Source organism: Oncorhynchus nerka, linkage group LG15 (genome assembly GCF_034236695.1).
Source record: "Oncorhynchus nerka isolate Pitt River linkage group LG15, Oner_Uvic_2.0, whole genome shotgun sequence".
NCBI classification, from domain to species: domain Eukaryota; kingdom Metazoa; phylum Chordata; class Actinopteri; order Salmoniformes; family Salmonidae; genus Oncorhynchus; species Oncorhynchus nerka.
The window spans coordinates 28,137,840-28,156,421 of NC_088410.1; the positions used below are offsets into that span (position 1 = coordinate 28,137,840).

At 42.9% G+C, this 18,582-nt stretch overlaps 2 protein-coding genes across 3 annotated transcripts; both read left to right on the top strand.

Annotated features, from left to right (window-relative positions):
- Positions 1–1,608: 1,608 nt before the first annotated feature.
- LOC115142401 (carboxylesterase notum2-like) lies at positions 1,609–9,443 on the top strand. 2 transcript variants are annotated; one of them, XM_029681825.2, is made up of 12 exons: positions 1,609–1,877; positions 2,141–2,466; positions 2,996–3,048; positions 3,875–3,970; positions 4,166–4,226; positions 4,635–4,732; positions 4,838–4,940; positions 5,360–5,548; positions 5,760–5,860; positions 6,115–6,262; positions 7,022–7,069; positions 7,910–9,443. In XM_029681825.2, exons 2-12 carry the CDS (start codon positions 2,153–2,155, stop codon positions 8,214–8,216), a joined length of 1,518 nt encoding a protein of 505 aa, XP_029537685.2. In that variant the 5' UTR covers positions 1,609–1,877; positions 2,141–2,152; the 3' UTR covers positions 8,217–9,443. The 2 variants fall into 2 exon arrangements, with proteins under 2 accessions (XP_029537685.2, XP_064857540.1); XM_065001468.1 differs by lacking the exon at positions 7,022–7,069.
- Positions 9,444–10,087: 644 nt separating this feature from the next.
- Positions 10,088–15,840, top strand: LOC115142412 (small ribosomal subunit protein uS8). The gene is made up of 5 exons (XM_029681841.2): positions 10,088–10,174; positions 11,117–11,254; positions 11,891–11,970; positions 12,224–12,309; positions 15,707–15,840. The coding sequence occupies exons 2-5, from the start codon at positions 11,122–11,124 to the stop codon at positions 15,798–15,800; spliced, it is 393 nt and encodes a 130-aa protein (XP_029537701.1). The 5' UTR covers positions 10,088–10,174; positions 11,117–11,121; the 3' UTR covers positions 15,801–15,840.
- The last annotated feature ends 2,742 nt before the right edge of the window (positions 15,841–18,582 follow it).

Sequence of the window (18,582 nt, forward strand, 5' to 3'; positions counted from 1 at the left end):
TTTCAAATACCCTGCCTCTTCCCTCAGTGGCAAACCTTCTGTCCTGTCCAGGAGCCCCCAGCCCAACCTGGCCCCCGCAGGAGCACAGCGAAAGGTAAAGCAGCTCGCAGCCGGTCGACTACCGCCACATCGTGTAGAACTTGGATTTACTTCTGTACTGTGCGTATGCTGAGATCTGTAATATATGAATTGAGAATATATTGCATAGGGTGTAAAGGGGATTTGGGGATTTTACTGGTAATACTTTATTTTTTCAACAAATATTTGCCTGGAAATTATATAGGAAGATATTGCGGTCACAGTGGGTACTTTTTTTGGTGCTTCTGTAAACAGATTTGGTAACTACCAAATTATACCTTTCTTGCTTTAAGGAATCCCAAAGAAACAAATTATTATTGTTATTAAATGAACAATAATGTTATAATTTTACCTTATGTTATCTATATGTAAATACAGAGCCCGATAAAATATGGACTGTAAAATAATCCACAGCCCTCAATTGTTTTATCTCTCAATTTCCTGATGATTATCCTTATATTTGTTGTAATATAGGTTATTGGGGGTCTTTACCATTCGTATGAGTCATTTCCTAACGGTTTTAACTGTCACTTGTCCTATTCAAGTCTCACACAATATAGGCTACCCCAGCAGGTGCAGTAATAACCGCAACAATGATTTATAATCTAGACAGTTATATTTCAAGCATTTAGAGTGTTTCAAGCCAGACAATGTTTGAAGATGAACAACCCTTCACGATTAGAAAAGGTTTTGATGGCAGTGTTTTGCACGCAATGCTTTTTGGAGGGCTTTAGCTCGAGGCTTTGCATTTTAATTCTCGGGCATAAAATGACGATGGATTTGACTAAAAGTCAAATATATACATAGCAAATTCAATTGCACATATTGTAAACTTTGAATCAATATATTTATAATAACTTTATATATTAACATTAATAGCCTTCCTTCAACACACTTTCTTATTGTTATGTTTAAAACGTTTCACTGTAGTGCATTGATTTTGCCGTTTTAAACACATTTACTTAGCGACAGTCCACTTCACATAACTGTTATTGAGGTCATTTGTTTACCAACACATTTCCTTCAGTTGGCAAATTGAACATTTGTGGCACAGGGGGTAAAGTTCAGCTTGATAAACATTCATTTAAGAGCTTCTATCTGATATCATTAAGCTGGAAACCCATCACTCAACAAGACAGCCACCACGTGCTTTTGACACCCAAAGTATCAACCCCTCTGTACCTTTGTGTGTGTCCTCTGGATCTTTCAACGTGAGGTCAACATACAGGGGCTTATGCGCTCTTGTCAGAGTGTGTCTGAGCTTTGTGCTCCACTGACCTGCGGGGTACACGGCACACGGAAGGATTATGCTGCAGATATGCCAGCCATGTAGGTGTTTAAATCAAAGCACAGGCGAACAGAGGGGAGAGGGGTGGATTAGAGGAGGGGATGAGGGAGGTATAGCTTTTTCTTGTTGTGGGACTGGGTCAGGTGGGTGGATGTGTGGGTGTGAGTCGGGAGTGGGTGGGTGGGGGCGCTTGAAATATGTTCAGCAGAGCGTGTGTTATCTTTTCTCCTCGCCACTAACGATCCAACACCCTTAGCGTGTCGTCACATCGCACAGTCAGAACCTGGCGGCAGCTCAAAGGGAATGCTGGGAAATAGGATCCATATGGTGGCACTATAAAGTGCACCGCCAACCCCGAGCCTTCACCAAAAAACTGGCCAAGCCGTCCTCAACGCCAGCATCCATTCACCTACAGTCTCTCCTCACCTGTCTCCTCAGTAGCATCGCTGCTCTGTTTTACCCAAGATCCTTCCTCACACGTGACTTTCTTCAGGACTGGATACTGAAAGGGGTATGTTGATTTTCTGTGGAATTTAATGGATCCTGATTGTTATTGCTCATTTCTTTAATCTCTTTTAACTTTTGAGAAGGATGTTTGGTATGTTAAGTCAATTTGCCTAACATATCATTAACCTTCATTCGTTTTGCAATGCTGGTGCCCAATTACTCTAAACCAAACTGCGTCTCTCGCCTATACCATTGAGTAAGGATGGTGTGTTTTCAGTGTCTATAAGTTGAGTGTTTCATGTAGCATGTTTTGTGCTAAACTCTCAGGCTGGATTGACTATGAAGATCCCGGGCCATGTGGTTTTCCTGCTGCTGATAGGAGGGATTTGTTGCCAGAACAACCGCAATGCCAAACCTAGTGGCAAGTCATCTAAGAAGAACCAGGGGAACCAGAACCAAGGGGCTGAGGCAGCCCAGTCGGCCCCAGAAGATGAGCCCCATTCTGGGCCAGTGGAGTCGGGCAGGGAGGGTAACTCTGGAGGTCGGGCGGCAGCCCAGCAGTCAGCTTCACAGAACAACAAGGCTTCAGATGATATGAAGCTGCATGTCCTCAAGAATACTCAGGTCACATGCAACGATGGAACAGCAGCAGGGTAAGATGCTCTGGAAAACTATTTATGGAGGCAAATGATGGCTGTTTAGATAATAAAAAAGCTCTAGAGATTGTCTTATGTCCTGAGTACAATCAATCTATCAATTTCAGCAAAAATGGATGTGATTAGGAATCATATAGTGCTGTGAAAACACTGAAATAACGAACCAGTTGTTAATGTTTTTGTATTTGTCAGTGCTATTACAGCTGTTATTACACTGTAATGTGTTTTGATATTAGATAAAGTAGTAATCTAGTCATCAGCTATCTAAGTTGGTGACGGCAAGGGGTAGATGGTTTTAATCACTATCAAAGGACGTGGAATTAGAGTTTGTGGTTGAACTTTGAAGGAATTAAAGAATTCATGAATTGTCACATACTTTATGGTACTTAGCATCATTGTGTTGATAAGGAGTTACAATGATGAGTGATTATGGTTGGAAGATCGGCCAACACGTGACACTATACAGCAGTGTTCTCTAGGTTTCACCATTCACAGACCTTCATCCATGTTTATTTGTGGTCCACAGGTTTTACCTAAAGGAGTTCAAAGGGAGTAAGAGATGGCTGATATTTCTGGAAGGTGTGTATTTTAAACTCATCTGGTTAATTTGATCTTGAGAGGTCAGCACGTGGCATGTTTGCGTGACGCCCTTATCGGCATCTGGACCGGTAGTAGTCTCCTTTCCCTTTTTCGTCTTTTTCGGCGGCTGTCTGTCACTCTGATTGGACGCCTCCTCTGGCATTCGCCCCTCCATCACTATGAGATATTTATGAGGATTGCGTTGTGACATCACACGTGTATTCTGAGACCTAGAACCGGATGTGTCACATCTTCTAAGAACAAACATTTCAGCAGGTTGAAATGTCACAACATACATATCCTACATCAGAGGTACTTTACTGTTGGATACAGGTCAACAAGTACCAAGACATCCACTCTTTTATACGGCAAGGATCTGATTAGGTCACAAATGCCACCGTTTGTTCATTCATTTATTTTCTCAGCAGGTGGTACGGCTCCAAAAGACTTTACTTACATTTGATTTACATGTTAAACATGCATATAAGCATAGGTATGGATAAGATTATAACTCAACCATTAATGGACCCCAGGTGGGATTTTAGGAAGCAGTCACATAATAGCCACCAATTTATATCCCTGCCTTTTCTATTCAACAGTCCATTGCCATACATGTGCATCAGACCCCACAGACACTCCCTCAGTTCGGGAGCCTGGCCAGAGGCTAGCAGATGGAGCTGCAGGTGGATGCCTCAGTTACCCTCCCTCTCCCATTCCTCCCAACCCCCATTCCTCTCAGGCCTCTGAAATGGGCTAACAAGGGGGTCTCCCTTTCTGAGCTTCTGAAACCGGATGTGAGAAGCTAATATTAGTGTCTTATTTTTAGGCGGTTGGTGCTGCTACAACAAAGACTCCTGCGATACCAGATATAAAAATATCCCACGACTCATGACCTCATCCGACTGGCCCCAAATGCGCAAAGGTAGGTACTGTTTTAGAATGCGTCCTCGTCATTCATCATACATGTTTTACATGGGCGTCCATGTTTGGTCCCATTCCCAATATACATTGTGTCATGGGTTGTTGATTGTCATATGACATCAGAGTTGTGTCCTACTGTATGTCCAATGAGAGGTCACCACTGTCTTTGCTTGACTTTCTATTGGTTGCTTTACAGGAAGTGGAATATTGTCAGCCCAGACGGAAGAAAACCCTCATTGGTATAACAGTAATATTGTGTAAGTATGCTTGTTAACACGCTGGTTGTTGTATGTTACCGGTACATGTTGTCCTACATACTGTACTGCTCATACTGTACTGCTAACTAAAGTTCTCAGGATCTGTGTGATTGAAGAAGCCAACTGCAGGCTGAGATGATGAATATCAAACATGACAGGTTGCTTCACAATGAGGGATGGAGTCCCATTAATACTATTACATATGTACATGAGTACGTGTGAGAGTGTGCGTGCGTGCGTGCGTGCGTGAGTGAGTGAGTGAGTGAGTGAGTGAGTGAGTGAGTGAGTGAGTGAGTGAGTGAGTGAGTGGTGAGTGAGTGAGTGAGTGTGAGTGGGTGGGTGGGTGGGTGGGTGGGTGGGTGGGTGGGTGGGTGGCTCTGACCCAGCTGTGTATCTCCTCTTCTGCAGATTCATCCCGTACTGCTCCAGCGACGTGTGGAGTGGCACAGGGCCCACAGCCACCAAGGAGAAGAGAGGCCCGGGAAAAGAGAAGGAGAAAGATGCCAGTAGGTCCTCTCACCACCAGCAGATCCTCATTATTTTCCTCAACACCAAAGCCATTTCAATACGGTGGTTTGTTCTATTGATTGCATATCTATGTTTCCCTACAGTTGAGTATACCTTCATGGGTTCCCTGATCATCCGTGAGGTCATCAAAGACCTAGTCCCTAAAGGCATCAAACAGGCCAAGGTTGTCATGCTGGCTGGCACAAGGTGAGTTCCTCTCCTCTGCTTTGGGTCTGTTCCCAATCTAGCCCCGTTGTCTGGCACCGTCTGTCTCCGCTACCCAGCTCCACACACTCACACACATTGACAGAGTGAGTCTATTTTAGGACGTCCTGTTACTGTTGTCTACCATAAAGATGTTTACGAGCCCTGCTGTCCTGTATTGGCCGTAGAGTGTGGGACAATGACATCATGTCTATTAGGGGCCTCTTCCATAAAGGAGGACACAGTTCTGGAGATTCTTCCCAGATTAGCAACATGTTTGGTGAGACACCCTGAGGACTAAAACAAGAACACACAGTTAAGTCTGACTGTGACAGCATAGCATTATTGTGGCTAGCTGTCGGCCATTTTGGCTCCAATTGGCAGTGTGCCAATTTTTACCCAGTTTATTTGCTCCCTTGCAGTGCTGGAGGGACGGGAGTGCTACTGAACATTGAGAGAGTGTCCAGTCAGCTGGAGCAGCTGGGGGCAGAGGCCCAGGTTCGAGGCCTGGTGGATTCGGGCTGGTTTCTGGAGAGTAAACAGCAGAGGGTTCCTGACTGCCCAGACAGTGTCTCCTGCTCACCTGTAGACGCCATCAAGAGAGGACTCAAGTAAAACACATCTGTCTCTCTCCCTTCAGCTTATCCATGTCTCTATGACCTTATAATGACAGATGCCCTGAACAAAGCATTGCATCTCATCACACGTGTAGCTTTATTTCCATTGGCTTGAAGTTCACCAATAATTTTAGCATATAACAGTTGCCCTGTCTATGTTCAATGCGCACTGGAAGCCATTTTTCTCCAATGGCTGTTTTCTTAGGCTGTGGAACGGGGTGGTCCCAGACAAGTGTCGGCAGCAGTACAAGAAAGGAGAGGAGTGGCAGTGCTTCTTCAGCCACAAACTCTACTCCTCCCTGACCTGTGAGTGTCTTGACTACCTACCATCATCTTGTAAGAATGTGTCTTTCATCTATCAAAGCTGAAGGGTCTTGAATCGGAATGCTAGTAAACTTTATGTCCATCGTGTTACCCATCAAGATACCAATAAATGTTACGACCCTCATGTTACCCAATAAAACACTTATAGGTACAAGCAACACCCCAACTCTGTTCTCATACTGTGTGTGTGTGTGTGTGTGTGTGTGTGTGTGTGTGTGTGTGTGTGTGTGTCACAGCCCCTCTGTTTGTGGTGCAGTGGCTGTTTGACGAGGAGCAGTTGAGAGTGGAGAATATCTACCTGGGGGGTCAGACCCTGTCAGAACAGCAGTGGACCTACATGCAGAACCTGGGAAAGGATATCAAGAACTCACTCAAAGATGTCACGTAAGTGTGCAGCTGCAGCGACAGACGTGACCGTGGAATGTGGTAGACAGCTGAGCTTGGGATTGATCCATGGCATATAGGCCAAGAATTCACAAAACCTAAGTTTCGTGACCAAAACAAGTAAGAGCACCTCCCTAATATTGAGTTACACCCATCACCTCTTGCCCTCAGAACAGCCTCAATTCGTCAGGGCATGAACTCTACAAGGTGTCGAAAGTGTTCCACAGGGATGCTGGCCCATGTTGAGTCCAATGCTTCCCACAGTTCTGTCTAGCTGGCTGGATGTCCATTGGGTGGTGGACCGTTCTTGATACATGCAAACCCAGCAGTGTTGCAGTTCTTGACATACTCAAACCGGTGTGTTTTTGTCACCTTCTACCATACCCTGTTCAAAGTCACTTAAATGTTTTGTCTTGCCCATTCACCCTCAATGGCACACTTACACAAACCATGTTTACATTTTCTCAAGGCTTAAAAAAAGTAATTAACCTGTCTCCTTCCCTTCATCTACACTGACTGAAGTGGATTTAACAAGTGACATCAATAAGGGATCATAGCTTTCACCTGGATTCACCTGGTCAGTCTGTCATGGAAAGACCAGGTGTTCTTAATGTTTTGTACTGTCAGTGTATACTATTGATCAGCTGAAATGGAAAATTAGCAAAAATGAATCAACAGCAATATTCTCCACATGTTCCCAACACTATCAAATATGTCACGCTGCTCAGTGCTGACGTTATGCTGTGGTGTGTGTTGCAGGGCTGTGTTCGCACCCTCCTGCCTGTCCCACACATTGATCACTAAAAGGTAGGACATCTGACTCCCTGGGGGCCCTGAAAAGCACATCCACTGTCCCATCTATCCCTCACCCCTACCCTGACCCATCTCTACCCAGTAAGCTCATGCTACTCTTTTTGTGTAGCTCGATCATCAAACCACATTCTGCGTGTCACTGAATGACATTTCACACTTTCACTAACCCTCCAGCACGCTTTACACATACACACACACGCACCCACACACCCACACCCGCACGGACGCACACACACACACACACATGCACCCACCCACCCACCTACATACACACAAACGTGCACAAACAAACTCAGCCTTTTAAGCAAGCAAACACATACACACTTAAAAGGGAACACACACACACTCACAAAATCACGCACACTTAACACACACACACACCTCTCCAGCTGGACATAGTAGGGTCAGTGACAGGGCAGAAGGTGGAGCCTATGTTATGGTAAAGGGCAGGGTTGGAGATGGGAGGAGTGATTAGCTCAGGGTTGTAGGGGAGGAACTGGTTGCCTAATCTTACTAGTGTGAGGTAGGTGGATCATATTTTCACAGTTTTGTTATCTAATGCAGGGCTATGTTGATGGTAGATATGGTGGTGGTGTTGGGGGCTGGACACAAGGAGGGCACAGCTGGGGAACCAATTGAGACGCAGCCTGCCAAGGCATACTGCTTGTGAGAAGATACAGGGCTCAAGTGGCCCAACACGCTCTCTCTCTTTTCACTGCTACCTACTTCAATCATCTCCCCGTTCTCTGGCACCCATTCACTCCCTCTCCTCTCTCTCTCTCTCTCTCTCTCTCTCTCTCTCTCTCCCCCCCCCCCCCCCGTTCTTTACATTAGTAACTGGATGACGTTTCAAGTCAAAGGCACCTCCCTGCCCCGGGCTCTGCAGTGCTGGGATAAGAGTTTCCAAGAAGCCAACCGTAACAGCAAGACCCCCCTGAAGGGCTGTCCCTTCCACCTGATCGACACCTGCCACTGGCCCCAGTGCAACCCTACCTGCCCAGCCTTGGTGGACCAGGCCACCCAGCAGGAGCTCACCCTGCTCCAGATGTTAGTGGGCATGGGCCTGGACCTCCAGAAACTAGGTCTGGACCTCAGGAGGGACAGTAGCTCTATAACTAGCATGGTCAGTAACGGTGGCTAAGACAAGGAGTATAGAAGCCCACTCTCTGGCTTAGTGAAGGGACATTTTTTATGAGTTATGACGTAACCATGAAAGGTACAGAATCTGGTTACTTCTGTTGTGCCGCTCAGCCATTCCATTGTGCTCCACTGTTACCATGCCGTCTTGACCGGTGGGTATGTCACTGGGCTTACACTATGTCTGTCTGTAACGTTACAGTTTGCCTCCAGGATCCCTCTCCTGGACAGTTTAAAGAGGGGAGGGGAGTGATTCCAGTTTACCCCTGGGTTGTGTCTCACATTTGATTCAAGGGAGAACGAGGAGTGCCAGGTACCTGTAGCTAACCAGTCAGACACCAAACCTGCAACACACTTTCACCCAACTACATGTACTATACAAAACTTCAACAACATTTTGTGAAGTGAAACGTACTGCTTTTGAGGATTTTTGAATAAGCTATTGTCACTTTTTATCATCTTGCCAACATAGGACTGGTACAGTATTCAGAGGAAATGTACATTTTAATGTAGATGGTTGACTGGAAGGATATATTATATGAGTCTGCTGTTTTAGATCCATGTCCAAGCTCAAACACTGCCAGAGAATGAAGGACTGTCTTGCAAGGACACTTGCAGTGCCGAGACCATTCTCTAACTTTTATTGAATGTGTTCTACGCGCGTGCACACACACACACACATCCTACAGTTTATATTTCCCACATTTCTACTGCTGCTGCAATTACAATGTTGACTTTTTAGATATATATAAATATATATTTGATATGCATGTGAAGTAAGGGATGTTTGATCTTGCAAAAGTGGCCCAAATGAAAAGTAATTGTCATACTTTATAATATTTTATATTATCAAGATAAGGTCGTGACCATCTCTTCTTTCTTTGAGTTTACCGTGAAGTGTGTTTGAACCTAATGTATCTTCCCATGGACCCTTTTAAGTGATGTTTCCTCTTCAAAAACACTGTAGTCGATACTACTCAGCTAGTGTGTCATGTACTGTAATATCTACATAATTGACATCATTAAAGATGAATTTAATGTGATTATATCTAATCTATTGTATGGTAATTATAATCCGAATTGTTTGATTTGCTACTGTTTTAAATTGTATGTAATGAACCCTATTTTGCTTGAAATATTTACCTTGTAAACAGAACTATAACTTGACAGGCATTATATAGTGGATGTATGTTGAATTGAATACAGAACAATAAATAAAAGGTTGGATTATCCTGGAAAACCTGTTCAGAGTGAGCTTTGTTACTTTTTCTTTGATTGAACCTCCTGTTATTAAATCATTATTATTTAAAATCATCCTCAAATTCACAAGCTCTGAGATTTAAAGAAAAATCTCCATCAGGTTTCAATAAAGTATAATCTACTCGGTAAACCTACTGGTAAAACATCATACTGTATTTATTTCCCACACTCCAACCAGTAGATGGCGATATTTTAGATTTAAACCAAAGCCCCAAGTAAGATACTATAGTTTGAAAAGGGATTACAGACTTCCCAACTACTACTGTAAATATGAAAAGAGAGACATCAGAGATGTTTCAGAAAGACTGTAATATGTTTGGACGTTTACATTTGCTTACCGACACATTCAAAATATCTTGGTAGATTTGTCTTTAATTTAGACATCTCTATTTCTTGCACAAATATAATCAGCAATATGAATTGAATGATTCTGTTTTATCAACTTGGAAGTTTGTTTGCATTTAGACTAAAGGGTAAATAAGGTAATGAGACTGTAAAATAAGGATGCATTTGCATCTAAATCACTGTCTGAATAAATATAATATATATATTTAATTATCAACCTTATTTTGTATCAAGTTTTCATAAACCCAGTGGTTTTCAGCTGGTGATTGCGTGAACTCGTCGTAAAAAATCTTAGTTTTTGCCCATAATGCATCGCTAGGTCTTCCTACTTCCTCTTTCCGCCATATTGCAGAACCGGTAAGGGCCCCCTCTAAAATCTCATTGTCAATCTTTCCCAAATCTAACCCATCCAGCCGTCTAAAACACAATTTATGAAATTATATAAACGTTTAATAATGTACTAATGTCATGAAATGGTTATTGTGTCGATATGTTGTGAGATGTTGGTGTTTTGCCTTGTGATTCGTAAAGTCCCCATCACTGTCCGTTTTACTGGTGTGTTGTATCGGTAGCTAGAGCATATGAATAAAACCCGACAATTAATACTGCTAATTACGTTGTGTTTTTAAATAATCGACAAATTTGCTTTATTGTCAAGATATGGTATAAATGTTGAATAGTACAGTTTGGTTGGCCAACCAACTCTTCTAGCTAGTTTGGCCCGTACTCGTAGTCCTTCCATGCGTGGTAGACAGTCGATGGTGGTTGTTAAACGTGTCTGTATGGTCGTGCAAACCTCTTCTAATTTCTTATCTAAGGACCTAACGTTTGCCCCAGTTTTGAAATAGTTGGTGTTGGCGTTAGCCATTCTAATGTTATGTCTTGACCAGTGAAATGTAGACGGTTCGCTCTAACCAGGTAATTTGGATAGCTAGCATAATGTCTGTCGAGGTTGCTACCTTAGTATGTAGCCTTCTGTTTTCTTCACCAAAGTAACGCAAGCTAACCGGCTAGTTGGGCAATACTTTGTTAGTCAATATCTTCGCTAACGTTAGGTAAGCCTATACTCAAATTGTCATTGCATACTCAATATCCATCTACCTACATTTGAGCTAACTTAGTCAAGTTTGTTGGCTGACTTATTTGTCAAGTCAATAGCTAGCTAGACAGCTAACGTTAGCCTGCCAGTTTCACAGCATGTTATGAGGAGAACAAACTACTATTAGACTGTTTACTATTAACTAGTTGGCTGTCTTTCAACTCCTAAACTAAACTTTTTTATGTATCTCTGATCGACAGGCATCATGGTGCGCATGAACGTTCTTGCGGATGCGCTCAAAAGCATCAACAATGCTGAGAAACGTGGGAAACGCCAGGTTCTGATCCGGCCGTGTTCGAAGGTCATTGTACGTTTCCTGACCGTCATGATGAAGCACGGTGAGTTACTGAAATGTATCATTTGATTTGTAAGTGGTATGGGTCCAGTCAAGATGCGCAGGTGTCAGTTACAGGTAGGACCATGAGCATGCATAACCCGCTTCCCTCCAGGAGAGGAATTGCTTACCCCTGGTTACATTTACATTTAAGTCATTTAGCAGACGCTCTTATCCAGAGCGACTTACAAATTGGTGCATTCACCTTATGACATCCAGTGGAACAGTAGTGTATCTAAATCTTTTAAGGGGGGGGGGTGAGGGGGATTACTTTATCCTATCCTAGGTATTCCTTAAAGAGGTGGGGTTTCAGGTGTCTCTGGAAGGTGGTGATTGACTCCGCTGTCCTGGCGTCGTGAGGGAGTTTGTTCCACCATTGGGGGGCCAGAGCAGCGAACAGTTTTGACTGGGCTGAGCGGGAACTGTACTTCCTCAGTGGTAGGGAGGCGAGCAGGCCAGAGGTGGATGAACGCAGTGCCCTTGTTTGGGTGTAGGGCCTGATCAGAGCCTGGAGGTACTGAGGTGCAGTTCCCCTCACAGTGGTTGGTTGAGGGATCTGAGTTTGAGCCCTGTAACGTCCTATCGACAATGCTGTGTGTCTGTACTTGGTTTTGATTCCCTGCCTCCCTTGTTATCCCAGGTTACATTGGTGAGTTTGAGATCATCGACGACCACAGAGCTGGGAAAATAGTCGTCAATCTCACTGGCAGGCTGAACAAGGTATACAATTTTAAAAAGTTAAATATACTGCATCACAAGGACTACCATCAGACCTTTTGAGTGCCATTCTACTTCATTTTACTTATCTTTTGTATTGGGGTAGATTGATAAGACTATCTGACCCCTCTGTTTTGCTCATCTTCTCTGACATGTTTTTTCCCCTGCTCATATTCTGCATTGTGGCATTATCAGCCTACCTGCGTAATTGTATATTTGCACCTGGCACTTCTAATCCTTCTCTTGCTCATTTCAGTGTGGTGTGATCAGCCCTCGTTTTGACCTCCAGTTGAAGGATCTGGAGAAATGGCAGAACAACCTCCTGCCCTCAAGACAGTTCGGGTGAGAATCAGTCAGCAGCACCCTAATGGTGGCATGAATGTCGGAGTGGCCGTATCACGATTGTGCAGTGGAACTTTGTGAACAGGGAGGTATTCATCAGTGGCGACTTTGTTTGCTACGGTGTTTCACGTATGAATGCATCTCTTGATGTCGTGTTAATGTGCACCTTTGGGGTGTATAAAATTGTGCCCCGGGTTTCACAGACTTTAAATCTCTGAACGTTTATTTGGATGTCAAAGCAACTAAACTAATCGCCCTTTATTTCCGTGCCTGAATGTTCAGCTTCCGATACCATTAAGAGCAAGCAAATGCAGCATTAGTCTAGTATTTATAGATGCTGGCTGGGTTGGGGATTGGAACAGTCCTTGAAATGCACTTAGAAAAGATGAGGGCAGCCTGGGCAACGGGAACTAAAACCTTTATCATAAGTCGGGGATGGGCAACTTGGGTCCCTGGGACTGAGTGTCCTCTGTGTGCTTCCACTTTCTACTGAATGTATCCATGGAAATATGATTGCTGCAGCCTCTTGAACAGGATTTGACCTGCAAAAAGGGGGTGAATATGATTGAATGTTCTGACAGTATCACTATGTGCATGAAATTGCTCTCAGCTTTACTTAAGTCCAATGGTGGATGTGGTGAGGGCACGGTCACAGATTTATTGATCTGTGTGATGTCGATTGATGAATCCAATGACTCGTCCGCAACTAGGGGGGAAAACCGATGGGACTGGCTTAGGTTGTTGATATGTGGACTGTATTTCGTCTCCAATGTTTATTGAAAACCGAAATTTGCACAATAAGCACTTGTCTCTCAAATACATTGTTACAGTGGTTGGCTAGCTAGCTAGCGAACTTTAGCCAATAGCAATTATGTGAAATCAGTCAAAACATCTCAAAACAAGACATGGCATCAAGAATGAGATGAACTAGCTGAAACAGGTCACGATTCCCCACAGGGCAGTTGTCATTCTTGCTAGCTTTCTGGCCATCCACAACTATGCTTGGACTTCTGCCCCATTTAAAGCATGTGCATCGTTTTCTTGCTGTTATCAGCTAACCCATCTATAGTCGGCATATTTTGGCATTCAATCTGTGGCGTTTACCTGTGTCAGTCTGACATAGAAAACCTTTGAAGGCTACAGACGGGGAAGTCATGCTATTTGTATTTGAGCGATATAATTGGCAGTTCATTCAACTTGAACTTGCAACTTCTTGAACTACAACCGTACTTGAGGCGTTCACATGGCACACAAACTGTCAAGAGTAAAAATAAGCATTTATCAAGCACTTATTGGTTTTAGGGTAAGCGATTTACAAAAGTAAACCTTCAAATGCTGCAAAAGTTGCAATAGGTTGGCTACTGTCGACTATTGATAGTCTGCAAAAAGAAAGCTACAAAAAGACACATTCGTCTTGGCTGGCCGGCTGTAGCCATGTCTCTTTTAGTCCTCGTCTTAAAGGGGCAACGTCCTATTTCTTAAATTGATGTACTTTAGAAACAACATTTTATATAATTAATACAATTTTAAAGAATATAATGTCTTGCATTGCTACATTGTTACACCGCTTTTTATTATATGCCATCATAACCAAATGGAGCCTATTACTAGCTAAATGGAGCCAGAGCATGTCAATCTAAGTCTTGCATTTATAAACTACCCCATATCCAGGCCAGTGAGGGGGAAAAGGTTTGTGTTGGACCCTGGTTGGTGCTCATTTTTATGTGACTTAGCGCACTTATATGGTTTGTACTATTGAAGATGGACTGAATTGTGGCCACATGATCAGGGTTTGTATAGTCATGAAAATCCTGGGAAGGTCATGGAATTTTAAAATGGTGTTTTCCAAGATCCCAAAAGTTTAGGGCAAGTTTGAGTTTTATTTCTGGTAATGTAATTTGTTTAGGAATGGTGTAAATATTTTATCAATTCACAAAAAATCTACATCAGACAGGATCAGAATTACACTTAAGCGTGTTTGCGAGCATCACCTGCATGTGCGAGAAGTGTGGCCTGTTGCTCAAGGAGAGAGACAGTCGGACATTGCTGAAGCAGGTAGGCCTAGTCTATAAAATATGATCAAGAAGAGACTAGGTAGCCAATTCCAAACATCTTGTACCCTCTAACGGTTTAGCAAAGGATAACGTGTATTAATGTTTTTACCATGTTCAAAAATATCCCCTGACACTTGCGAATAAGGCCATGCAAAGTTGATTCACTTAACAATTTGTTTCATTTAAATTATTTTTGCAGAAACAAATTTTTCACTTTGCTATTGTATTAGTTGGGATTCGAATCAAGATTATTTGTGAATCCTTAACATTAATTTTAGGAACTTGTTTTGTATATACTTGCAGTTGATTTGGGCATCCAATGTATGGGACATTGAAACTCAATAGATGCTAGACAGCCTGCAAAGTAAACACTTCCTGAAGAAACTTTGTGGGGTTGATTCAGATTAATAAAACGATTAGTTGCCTACATAGCCATTTGATATGTTGAATGGGCAAATTATTTCAAAGGGCACAAGACGTATTTGGTTGCAATGTTTTTCATAAAGGGTGGTCAACCATCCTCCAGGAGAGCTAATGGGTTTACAGGCTTTTATTCCAGTCCCCCCTGTATGACTTCATAACATTTGTTGCATCTAGCTTTTTCTAAGAGAATGACTCTTACAGTGAAGATTGGATGTGATTTGGATAGTCACTATCAGGAATAGTTTTACCGCCGCGATGCATTTCTTGTTATGATGGGCTTCACTCTGTACATCCACATGCATTGCTAAAATTGCTTGATTGGAAAAGCATTGAATGTTTAGGATCATAATTGGCCTCCATACAATATAAATGGAGGACTAAACTCAACTAATGTCGCCAAAATTCAGTCCAGCTTCAATAGTGCAAACCATATAAGTGAGCTAAGTCACATCAAATGAGCACCAACCAGGGTCCAACACAAACCTTTTCCCCCTCACTGGCCTGGATATGGGGTAGTTTATAAATGCATTAGATTCATGCAGGACCTAGTTGACATGCTTTGGCTCTATTTAGCTTTACTGTGGAAAAGTGGTTCGGGAGTAGAGACCAAAACAGTACCTTAAATTGTCTTGATGCGGTAATGATTGTCTGCAATTGGTTTATAGCAGGTTTTTGAAGGATGAGGTTAGAAAATGCTTTCTTAAGTGTTGTATGGCATCAATGGAAGCGACTGATGTTGCTTTACAAGGGGTTCAACTGGATTTGTCTCAGCTGTTCCTGGTGTTTCATGGTCTTAGTCTATTAATGTTAAATTTACTTTTGTAATAGAATTTCCCTTCTGCTTGCCATAAATGAATTTAAGTCTGCCTGTTGTGAGTATTTATAAACTCATGTCTTACACACCATGTCTGTTTCTTCAGATACATCGTGCTGACCACCTCAGCTGGCATCATGGACCATGAAGAAGCCAGACGAAAACACACAGGAGGGAAAATTCTTGGATTCTTTTTCTAAAATGTAAAGAACTGCAAAATAAAACACCAAATCCAGTGGACTGGACTTTGTATTTTGTCTTATTAGATTGCTACAGTCAAAATGTTATGTATTGGTACAATGAGAATGATTCATATTTTATACTGAACAAAAATATAAATGTGGCTATTTCAAAGGTTTTACTGAGTTAGTTCGTATAAGGAAATCAGTGAATTGAAATAAATTAATGTGCCCCTAATCTATGGATTTCACAAAGATGGATCTGTTGGTCAAAACCTTTTATAATTTATTTTTTAGTAGGGGTGTGGTTCCGAACCAGTCAGTATCTTTTGTGACTACCATTTTCCGCATGGAGCGTGACAGCTCCTTCGCATGGAGTTGATCAGGTTGTTTGGTTGTGGAATGGTGTCCCACTCAATGACTGCGCAGTTGCTGGATATTGCCGGGAACTGGAACACGCTGTCATACACGTTGATCCAGAGCATACCAAACATGCTCAATGGGTGACATGCCTGGTGACTGCAGGCCATGGAAGAACTGGGACATTTTCATCTTTCTGGAATTGTGTACAGATCCTTGCGTCATGGGGGCTGTGCATTATCATGCTGAAACGTGAGGTGATTGCGGCAGATGAATGGCACGACAATGGTCCTCAGGATCTCGTAATGGTATCTGCATTCAAATTGCCATCGATTTAAAATGCGGTTGTGTTTGTTGTCCGTGGTTTATGCCTGCCCATACCATAACGTCACTGTTGACATCAGTGAGCCATTCGCCCATACGACACCATATACATGTCTAGGGTCGAGGCCCCAGAACCTCTAAAATGGAGGCAGCTAATGGTAGATAAACGTTAAATTCTCTGGCAACAGCTTTGGTGGCATGCTGACTGCAGGAATGTCCAATTGCACGCTCCCTCAACTTCAGACATCTGACATTGTGTTGTGACAAAGCTTCATATTTTAGTGACCTTTTATTCCCAGAACAAGGTGCACCTGTGTAATGATCATCCTGTTTAATCAGCTTCTTGATATACCACACCTTTCAGGTGGATGGATTATTTTACCAAAAGAAAGATTCTCACTAGGTGGGATGTACACATTTGTGTGCAAAATGAGAAGCCTTGTGTCCACATGGAACATTTCTGGCGGCTTTTATTTCACCTCATGAAACATTGGACCAATACTATTTGAGTTTTATATATAACAAAAATATATTGTTGCATGTAACGCTACATGCAACAATTTCAATGGTTTTACTGAGTTACAGTTCATATAAGGAAATCAATTTAAATAATTTAATTAGACTAATCTATGGATTTCTATAACTGGGAAAGTGTGCAGCCGGGGGTGGGGCCCACCCACACCCATTTGGGAGCAAGGCTCACTCACTCAGAATGAGTTTTTCCCAACAAAAGGGCTATATTACAGACAGAAATACTCCTGTTTCGTCAGCTGTCCGGGTGGCTGGTCTCTGATGGTCCTGCAGGTGAAGCTCTATGTGGAGGTCGTTTGCTGGCGCAGGTACACGTGTTCTGCAGTTGTGAGGCCGGTTGGAAGTACTGCCAAATTCTATAAAACGACTTTGGAGGCAGTTTATGGGAGAGAAATTTACATTCAATTATCTGGCAACAGCTCTGGTGGACATTCCTGCAGTCAGTGTGCCAATTGCACGCTCCCTCAAAACTTGGGACGTCAGTGGCCTTTTATTGTCCCCAGCACAAGGTGCACCTGTGTAATGATCATGCTGTTAATCGGCTTCTTGATATGCCACACCTGTCAGGTGCATGGATTATCTTGGAGAAATGCTCACTTTTTGTGTGTAATGGAACATTTCTGGGATTTTTTTAAATTTCACCTCATGAAACATGGGACCAACGCTTTACATGTTGTGTTTATATTTTCAGTATATTTCCAGTGTGGTATTCAGAGCACAGTATTCAGATGTCTGTTATCAATCTTGAAGTTAAGCTGTGTAGGTGCAAGATGGCAATTTGAGCCAGTGTTCCTGGGATTCAGTTGTGGCCTCCACAATTATTTAGCTGAATTCTGAAAATGCGTCTGGAGGGTTGACCTCCCCCATTAGCTGCCCCAGATGTGGCTAATGAATTACTGGATTCACACTAAATTAAGTCTAAAACCTTCCCTCTCTTGCCCTCGGGCACTAGTAATTACTTAGTGTGAGCAGACAGATAGCCGCGTTCTACCTCTAAAGCATTTTAAGCTACAGTTTCAAGAAACAGGCCTATTTTGTACTGCAAAGTAGACTTTCAGTCCAGCGTTTGTTCTATAGCATCAAGTGAGGCTGAATCAGTTGTATATGGGTCCTTGGTTATATACGCTGTATCTCGGCGGAGGATTTCCTGGTCTGGTCATGTCAAGGAAATAAAATTGCCCGATTGCCGTGTAGGCAGGAAGACTTGGAGGGAAATGGGAAGCAACTGGCGGAACGTGTCAATCATGGCAGGTCTTTTACAGTCAGCTCCAACGGAAGTCCCTCATGCCCACTGCAGATGGTGTGTTGCTCCACGATGCTGCCATTCCATGAAATATTGAGTGCTCCTATTCATGGATGGTTTGGAAGGGTGTGCCCCAGTGGGAATGGATGATGTTTCTGTACTGTAATGAGTTTGTTGTAACTTGTGTTGGATTCATTGAAAGTGGAGCACAACAAAAAGCCCTAGATCCAGTCTCCTGCAAAGGCACCCATAAAATTAGTTCCTTGTTTTCTTAACGGACAAGTCTTTGACATTTGTCCGCATTGTCTGGTGGCTTGGTCCTTGGTGGCTAACTAAAAGCAGCAC